The following is an 8,744-nucleotide window of genomic DNA, read 5'->3' as shown; positions in this document are numbered from 1 at the left end:
CCCCCCACACACACACACACACGCAACCAAGACACCCCCTTCTGGCCCTGATCAGTTGTGAGTGAGGACCACCAGAAGAGGGAGGGACTGGACCCCCAAACTACTGAGCCAGCCCTGCCCCTGGAAGGGTCACCGCTGAGTCTGGGAAAAGTCACCCACACACAGCCCTGTGTGCAGGCTTCCCACACTATAAAATAGGGTCACAAGGCCTCCCCCACACGGACCCCCTCAGAGACCCTGGAAGGCCAGCTCACCACAGCCCGCACGAAGCCTTGCTGGGATCCCATGCAAAAAAACAGATGCCACAGAGATTAGAGACCGCCGTCTGCACAGCGCATTCTCCTTCTCAGAGAGACGCACTTAATGAAGGGAAGGAATTATGCAGCCAAGGGCCAGATCAGAACCCCGAACCCTGGGCTTCAGAAATAACTAAGCCTGATCCGCTTTGCCAAACTCAATCACTTGGGGGAAAGACCCGAAGGATCTGGTGTGCTGGGAAGGGCGTGGGGTGGGGGTGGGGTGCACGGGTTTGGGTTTGTCTGGATGTTGAGAAAGGCGAGACAAGACCGCGTCGGTAGTGAAAACAAGCCAGTCAGACCCACAACCTATAAACACCTGCAGGGTACCGGGGACAACAAGGAGGCTGCGAAATAAGGCATGTTAGTCCCAACCAAATAAAAAGTCTGGTTTGGACAAAACACAGAGGTGCAGTCACAGGGCTGCAGTTCTGTTCTGCAGGTTCCTGCAGCTGCTGGAGCTGCTTCTCCCTCCTGAGTCACTTCCTTCAGGCCCCCAACAGCCCTTGCACGCTGCTGAAAACGCACACCTCCCGCTCACAGACGTGCTCTTCACTCTGAAACAGGAGTCAGCAAAATGCATCGTCCGCCAAACTATTCTACGGGAGCATTCTGAAAATACAGGAGACTCTGCTAAAAATCAAGCCTCTCCGAAAGACGAGAGAGAAGGTCCACAGAACCAGACCGGGACTTACAAGGAAATGGGACATCAGCCGGTCCTACCTCCCTCTGGCGTCTCCTTGGCCATATCCATCCCCCACCCACCTGCCCACCTCCCACAGGGCGCTCGGCATCGCCTGGACTGGACTTGAACCAGAGTGTGACCTGGGTTTAAACCCTTGCTCTCCTACGTTTAAACCCTGTGCCCCTAAGCAACGCACCCCACCCCATAACCTGCAGGGAGGTGACAGGAGGTCCTCTCTGCATGGAAGGGTGAGTGTCGTCGGAGCACCGGCCCACAGGAGACGCTCCCGCCATCCACGGCATCGCTTCTGGAGGCGCGGTCCCCGGTTCCGCAGCCCGGTGGCCTCCGGAAACGCGTCAGTGAGGCCCATTCTCGGCCCCGCTCGGCTTACAGAACCGGACACCCGAGAGGCTCCGAGGCCTCCAGCTGACGCGACTGCACACCTGACTTTGGGAACCAGGGGTCTCAATGTGACACTGAACAGACTGCACGTGTCAGACGCCCAGTCTGTCACTCATCTGTCTCTCCTGATGACGCTGATCCCACACGTCTGAACCTCACACCCAACACACAGAAACACCAACCTTCTGCACACGGTCGCGTTGAAAAAACCGCCGGATTCAGCAAGGAGATCATTTTCTTCCGCTGCGTACACTAAAAACATCTCATTTCCACCCCCAACACCACATGGCATTTAGTTCCCACCCGAGCTAACCCGCCAGATCCGAAAGGTGCCCAGGCTAACGCCCGTGCTCTGTGACAAGTTTCAAGACGCCCGCCCTCCCGCCGGAGAAAAAATGCTGTTTACATTACCCACGAGGAGCAAAAAGACCCCAACTCCGGAGTAAACATTAGCTCCTCTGGCAAGTCCACCGCCAGCAAACGACGCCCGGGCACCCTCCCGGGGCCGGACGCGCACCGTCAAATCGCTGAGGACAGCAAAAACGGACGCAGCCCGATTTCTGCCCTCAAAAGGCTCCTAGTCTTTCAGGCTGGAGCAGTGTCAGGACACGAAGCAAAGGAAGCCGGGGCCTCGGGCGCGACGGGGAGAGGCGGGAAAGACGCTGACACCACTCAGGCCAGAGGGGACACCAGGGCTGCGACGGGGACGTAGGAGATTTCCCCTGGAAGTGATGATCAGCCAAGTGCAAATTTTAAGGAGACTGTGACATTTACATCAACGACTAAAAGGCCTCACACCTGCAACGTTGATTAAACCTGAAAGATCACAAATCGGTCGATAGTGGCAATGAAAACTTGTGCTCATCCATGGCAGGAAGAAGGTATTTGTCCCCTGAACACGTACACCTGCAACGACCACGTTAAACGCAGTTCTACATGAGAACAAACGCTTACACAGTGCTGACTGCACGGGGAAGCCGGCATTCCCGTACCCGCCTCGTCTCGTGCAAAGCGGACACGTGCTTGAGATGGCTTCCACCTGGGGCCTGGGGAGACTCTGAATAACCACAAGTGCCAGTGCTCTCAGAAGGAGCTGGACAGCCATCGCGGAGGCCAGATCGACCCAGCCCACCTCTCCCCGGCAAGCCCCCGACACGTTCTGGTCCTCAGCGGTGGCATCTACATCACAAGATGGACACAGGATAAACTGAGATGATGCCCACAGCACTCTGCTGAGCACTGAATGAAAGAGCTGTATCATGGCATCACCCCGCCCCTTCTTCCCAGGTCCCCCAAATGCGGGGCCCCAGACCTGGAAATCCCTGTAAAACCACCCTTACTGGGGGCCTGGCCAGCACAACCTCTCTGGGGCCTGCAGAGGAAGCCACACAAACCACTGGTGGGCAGCGTGGTTCCTGCCGACCTGCCCCTGGTGGGGGTGTTGGCATAAAAGCTGGTTGGGGCCTCAAGCGCTGCCCTGGCTGACTGACCTGGCTGGGTCATCACTGGCATCACAGTCCTGCTGCTGCCAAGTGAATTACAAGATGCAACTGCTAACAGGGGCTTTACCCCTTGAAGAAGAACAAGCTTTATTTGACAAGAAAGGCAGTTGACTCATTTACCTCAAACCCACCAACCCCAGACTGGCTTTTTAAAGGAGAGCCGCAGGGGGAAAACCTAGCCAAGCTGTCCACACTGGAGGTGGGCAGCTCCCCGGCTCTTTGCTGGCATGGAGGCGACTCGTGCTGTGGGGCTACGTTTCAAAGCATGCCGCACCCCAGTGGGACACCCAAGAAGTCTGATCAGGTAAATCTGAAAACCATGGGCAATGTTTCCACAAAATCCAGAGGCTTTGGGGGGGAGAAAATCAACCAAAGTCTGAATAAGATCTTGGGAAAAAAAAACTTTTTTTTTGGCAAGGTAACATTTTAAAATAAGACTGAGAACAAAATCGCATTTTCCAGGCCTACAAACAGACCTGCTCTTATTTGGGAATCATGGCGAGCTCTTTCAACTAAAAGACATACCTGTGTCCATGTCATTAGAGATTTATGGATGCAGACCCACTCAGAAGCACTGTGAAACCCAGCTGTGGCCAAACTTCCATGAGGCCACTCCTCCCGCCAGCGGCAGAAACTCTTGAAGGTGCCAGGAAACGGGGAAATTTTCAATAAATTATGGCTCAGCCAAATGCTGGAACAGTATGCCAACATGAGAAATCATATCTTCGAAATTTTCCACGACACTAAAAAGCGCTCGCGTTATACTAATCACAAGGCTTTCAGTATGACTCCAAGTTTGCATATGTACACATGGGGGCGGAGCCTAGCTGCAGAGCCTCTAAAATGCAGTGTTCTCTGCTTGCTGGGGCAAGGGATTTTTAAATCGTTTGCTATGATGTGCATATACTTTCTCGAGAAGAAGCATTTATATTTTATAGTTCAGAAAGAGTAACATTTTGCCTTTTGCAGCTGTAACATCCTAACCTGCGAGGGTCACCCAGAGGCAGATCTGCATCCGTTTCTTGGAGTCACTGATGCTCCCGGCGCAGGCTCGGTCACCCCACTGGATTCCCCCGAATGCATCTGCAGCCTCGGCAGCCCACGGCAACACACTCAGATTCAACATGAGTAGACAACCCACACCCCACACAACCGCGCAAAACCGTTTCTGCACAGTTCTCTTCTATGAAACAATGCTGCCCTGACACACCTGAATGATCCTCCCAATTCCAAACCGTCGACAATGTAGACATAAATCACAACCATCTCTTAGAATTGGCACAGGCTGGGAGAACATTTCACTATAACAAATGAGCTCACATTTCATTACGAGGGGCAGTGCGAGCTGCTCTGGGAGGCTGCAGTGCCGGGCTCTCTATTCAAATGATCCTTTGGTTCAACCCAAACTCTGAATGACCTCAGCCAAATGTTCGGGAGGTCATTATCCCTCCCTGAACCTTCGTCTTCTACCAAATGAGGATAATGAAGCTGGCTCCCATTCTCTCACAGGGCTGGTACAGCCACACAATGAGATTATGAACGCAAGCATATTTCTGCCAAAGTCCCATAGAAATGAAAGGTGATATTGTTGATAATACTGCAAGGAACAGAAGTACATCTGAATGGTTATTAAGACTCATTAAATTACCAACTCCGACACAATACCGATATTCCTCTTTCTAACAGAAAAAAATAATAACATCGTCAAAGTCTCAAGCAGGATTCATTCACTAATTCTGAGTCTTATTAAAAATGACAAGGATGCTAGCCAAGAAGGAACCTAAAGACTCCCATCACCAAGCTACCAAAAGCCATCAGCTAAGGACCACACAATATTTTTTTTAAAAAAAGAAGAAAAATGAAACCACTTCCTCTTGCTAGAAAGTCAAACTGCTTTGCTGGAAGTGTGCGAGACCCTGGAGCTCGGCTTCGAGCACGGGAAATGAGAACGAGGCGCAGCATGAATCACTCAGCGAGAAGCCTGTGCACAGCGACACCGTCTCCCGGCCAGGTGCATTCAATACTTGGCAGTGGCTTTCGAAGTGTTTCATCAGACTGCTGTGGCTGGACGCTGCCAGAGCTGCAGAGAGCCAAGCCACACAGGCACAGTGCCCCTCACTCTGATGCCACCAGAGCAGAGCCAGGCCCCAGAGGAACTTTCTGCAAAGCCACCGGCCATCAGCAGCGTGCGCAGGTCCCATGACCCCCCCGCACCTCACATCTCACCAGACGCACAGCGGAGCCCCTGCCTCTCGAGGAATCTGGAAGTGTCTTAAATTGCCAAGAAGGTGGCCTGGTGCACCGACAGCTCCGATCCTCTCTGGGAATCGGCAATTCCCCTATGGATGTGGCCGGCCAATCGGCAGCCTGGCCGGGCAACTGTTCAAGCCACCGGGCTGCCAAATGCCAAGAGGATCAGCACGACATCCACCTTCTCCACCTAACCAGCCAAGCGTCAAAGCGAGACACTCTGGGGTTAGCAGTGCCGGGGGCATGGTGCCAAAGCAGAGCCTTCCGTGGCCAGCGCACTGTCCCTCACAGACGGAGGTGGGCGACTGCCCACGGCCGGGCTTTCCAACACACTCCTGCCAGGCTTCGGAATGTTCCCAGTGTTCCTCAACAGCTGCCCTACGGGCCTTCGATTAGGACAGTCATGCGTTACCTACAACCCACCCTGCAGGCCTCTCACGTCACTGGCCAACAGCCACGGGAGGGGACAGAGTGCTGGCTGATCGTGGCCGGGGTGCTCACGACGCATTCTGTGTTTACATCCCACCTGGTCCCCCAAGTGACTCTCGGCAAGACCACACGGATAACGCGAGGAGACAATCCAGATGCCCAGCAGCGTAGTAAGAGCCGCCAGGAACCCAGGGGCAACGCGAGCGCAGGAGAGGCCCGCTCTGCGGCTCCTTTCGCACAGGGTCACGGCCTTGCCCGACATGCTGGAAGGGCGGGTGGCCTCCGGGCACATGAAAGCGAGACCCTGAGGCTGAAGGACACCCTGCCCTCCTGGTAGGGTTCTAAGCTGGCCTGGGGCTTTCGGTAGAAAACACTCTATGGAGGCCAGCCTTTGGCCTGCCCCTGGACACAACACTGCCCACAGCGGGACTGACTCCCTCTGCCTAGGCTGGTTCAGCTGCCTCCAGTGTGCCCCAGAACTGAGCAAAGACTGAGGGGGGACAGCCCCGCCCGCTAAACAAGCTGCGGGGAGCCTCGCCCCCCACACACACACCAGCAGCGGCACTTCTCAAAACACGTCTTCGACGTCCAGCCATAAGCTCGGTCCTGGCCCCGTAACCTGTCACAGGTCCGGTGGCACCAACCTCCAGCTGCCCCCAGGCCTCGGCTGGGCTGGCTCACTCGCGTGACCCAGGACACGACTGCATTTAGCCACCGTCTCCCAGGAGAGACTCTACTGCGAACGCTGACAGCCCTTCTCCCCTGACAGAGCCCCGCGGCCTCCCGAGTTCTCGCTGGGCCTTGCTGGGTTAGCAGCACCGCAGTGCTCACTCGGCGGGGCAGCCGCGTGCCACGGCCCGGCGCGTGTGTACACACGCACGCACACGCGCGCGCGCGCACCGCGCCGGGGGTGCCCGCTCCCCCGCGCTTTCCAGAAACCCCGCGGCGGCTCGGCCCTCACCTTCGATGGCGATGACGTGCTCCCGGATCTGGTTCTGCAGCGCCGGCTCCTCCACGCGCTCCAGCAGCTCGTAGATGGAGTAGATGTTGGGGTGGACGGACTCGAAGCGCTGGATCTCGGCCCGGATGGCAGCCGAGTTGGCCAGCTGCTGCTGGTAGTTCATGGTGCAGGCGCGGCGCCCGGAGCCGCGCGCCCCCCGCCGCCGCCGCCGCCGCCCCGCGCCCCGGAGCCCGCGGGCCGCTGAGCCCGGGGCGCCGCAGCCCCCGGGGAGCCGGACCCGCCGGCGGCGGGCGGAGGAGGCGCGAGAAGAAAGGAGCGGGCGGAGCGGGCGCGGGGCCGGCCCGCGGACTCAGTTCATGTCTGGGACGCGCGGCCGGCGAGCGAGCGGGCCCCGGCGCCCCGGGTCAGCGGGCCCCCATGGAGCGCCGCGGCGGGCGCGGCCGGCCCCGGAGGCGGCTCGCTCGGGCGCCTTCCTGCGCCGCGGCGGCTCCCACCCCTAGGCGCTGCCCGGCCAAGCAGCCATTAAAGCCCAGGCAGCCGCCGCGCTCCGAGCGCCGGGGCCGAGGGACGGCCCCCCGGCAGTGGCCGCGCCGCCCCGAGCGCCCGGCCGAGGCGCGGGTCGGCGCGCTGCGTGCTGTGCCGTCCGGCGCGCCGGGGCCACCGCGCCGAGCCCCCCGTGCGCCGCCCGCCGAGCCGGGAACCGAGCCGGGAACCGAGCCGCAGGCGCCGTGCGAGCCGCGCAGCCCGCTCCCTGTGCCGCTCGCCGCGCGCGCGGCCGGCCCCCTCCCCGGCACGCAGGGCTCCGGCCCACGTCGGCCCCGCCCGCGCCCGCGCGCTCGCCGCCCTCCGGCCGCCGCGTCCTCCGCGGCGCTTCCCAGCGCGCCGGGGCCCGGGGAAGTGCGCCAGGCCCCGCCCCGCGCCTGCCTCTGCGCTGCCTGGGACTTGTAGTCCGCGCCGCCCCGCGTCGGCGCCCCACGGGACCGCGGGTGAGGGGCGCCAGGCGCTGGCCCCCCGGCGCGCAGCCGGGGCCCGGGGCCCGAGGGGGAGGGCCCCTCCCGCCCGCCCGCGTGCGGCGCGGCCCCGCGCCTGCCCCAGCCCTGTCCGCGCGCCCCGGCGCTGCCCCTCGGACCCCCGAGCGCTGCGCGCCCCCGCCCGCCCCTGTTTTTGTTTGTTTCCGAGCGGCTGGCTCGAGGCGCCTGTGCGACTCGCCAGTGTCCCTCAGTGGCACTTTGTTGGCGCCCCTCCTCATCATTTTTAACTTTCTGCCTCCTTTTCCGAAAGCGACGTGAGTGCTCTCCCCGGGGCGTGGGTGTTTACACTGCACGAGTGAACTGAAGTTTACGCACAGATGCGAGCAAGGAGCGATAAAATGCCGCGGGGGCTCCTTGGACGTCCTTTTCCTTTAAGAGAAGGGGGAGGAGGGGGTAGGGAAAGAGATGGATCTCGAGCCGCCGCCAGCGCCGCGTGGGTCCGCAGCGCCTCGCCTGTCCGCCCCCACCCCGACCCCCGCCGAGCTGGACGCCCTACGCAGTGGCGCAGCGCACAGTGGGCTCGCAGGACGGTCTGATGCACATGGGACTGGTCCAGACGTGCCCGGTTTGCGCGCACCCGCCGAGTCCGTCGCCCATCATTAGGAAACAAGTCAGCTCCAGCATCCCCGATCGAGGCCAGCTGAGCCTTCACCTGGTCCACGTGCAGCTTGTGTATGGCTTACACACCCGGGATCCAGCCTGGTCGGGTTGCAGTCTCTGGGCTCACGAATCTCCCAGACAGCTGTGCCAACTATCTTCAACGTCCTGGGCCTTTGTGACTCCTTCCTCCCCATTCCCAAGTCCCAGCAGGGGCCCTGACACAATTAGGCAGAATTCCCTCCATCCGTGATATGCCCTGATCATAAGTAACTAATAACTGAGACATGGGCAAGTGGCCTCATTTTCCTGAACCTCTCAGCAGCCATGGATCACTCCCCGTCCTCGAAACCCTTTGTCTAGCTGCTGGGATAACAGGCTCTGCCATGACCTTCGTGGCTTCTCTGTCCCTTTCGCAATTGCTTCTCACTTCCCTAAGTCCCAGGAGGCTCATCCTCGGGCCTCTCTTTTCTATACTCGCATCTCTGTCCTTTGGCTTTGAATATCATATACAGGATAATAGACCTTACGTTTATATCCAGCCCAGACCTCACCCCTGAATAACAAATTCATATGTAACTGCCTCCTCAC

The 8,744-nt window shown here is 59.3% G+C and overlaps 1 protein-coding gene across 12 annotated transcripts in view; it reads right to left on the bottom strand.

The window, feature by feature from the left end:
- Positions 1 to 7,347, bottom strand: part of LOC120600665 (arf-GAP with GTPase, ANK repeat and PH domain-containing protein 1-like) — a 137,153-nt gene extending 129,806 nt beyond the window's left edge. For 4 of the 12 annotated variants that reach the window (XR_005652272.1, XR_005652271.1, XR_005652263.1 and 1 more), the window contains exon 1: positions 6,526 to 7,347. Coding sequence is in view for 4 of the 12 variants with exons in the window: in XM_039860153.1 (XP_039716087.1) it covers positions 6,526 to 6,688 (163 nt within the window). In the remaining 8 variants the exon portion in view is untranslated. The remainder of the gene's footprint in view (positions 1 to 6,525) is intronic. The other 8 variants (XM_039860153.1, XM_039860138.1, XM_039860146.1 and 5 more) reach the window with 5 other exon arrangements.
- Positions 7,348 to 8,744: the final 1,397 nt, after the last annotated feature.

The sequence above is a fragment of the Pteropus medius genome, unplaced genomic scaffold (assembly GCF_902729225.1).
Source record: "Pteropus medius unplaced genomic scaffold, Ma_sr-lr_union100, whole genome shotgun sequence".
Lineage (NCBI taxonomy): Eukaryota > Metazoa > Chordata > Mammalia > Chiroptera > Pteropodidae > Pteropus > Pteropus medius.
Note: the sequence above shows the minus strand (reverse complement) of the source record. Positions and strands in the feature narration are given on the sequence as shown.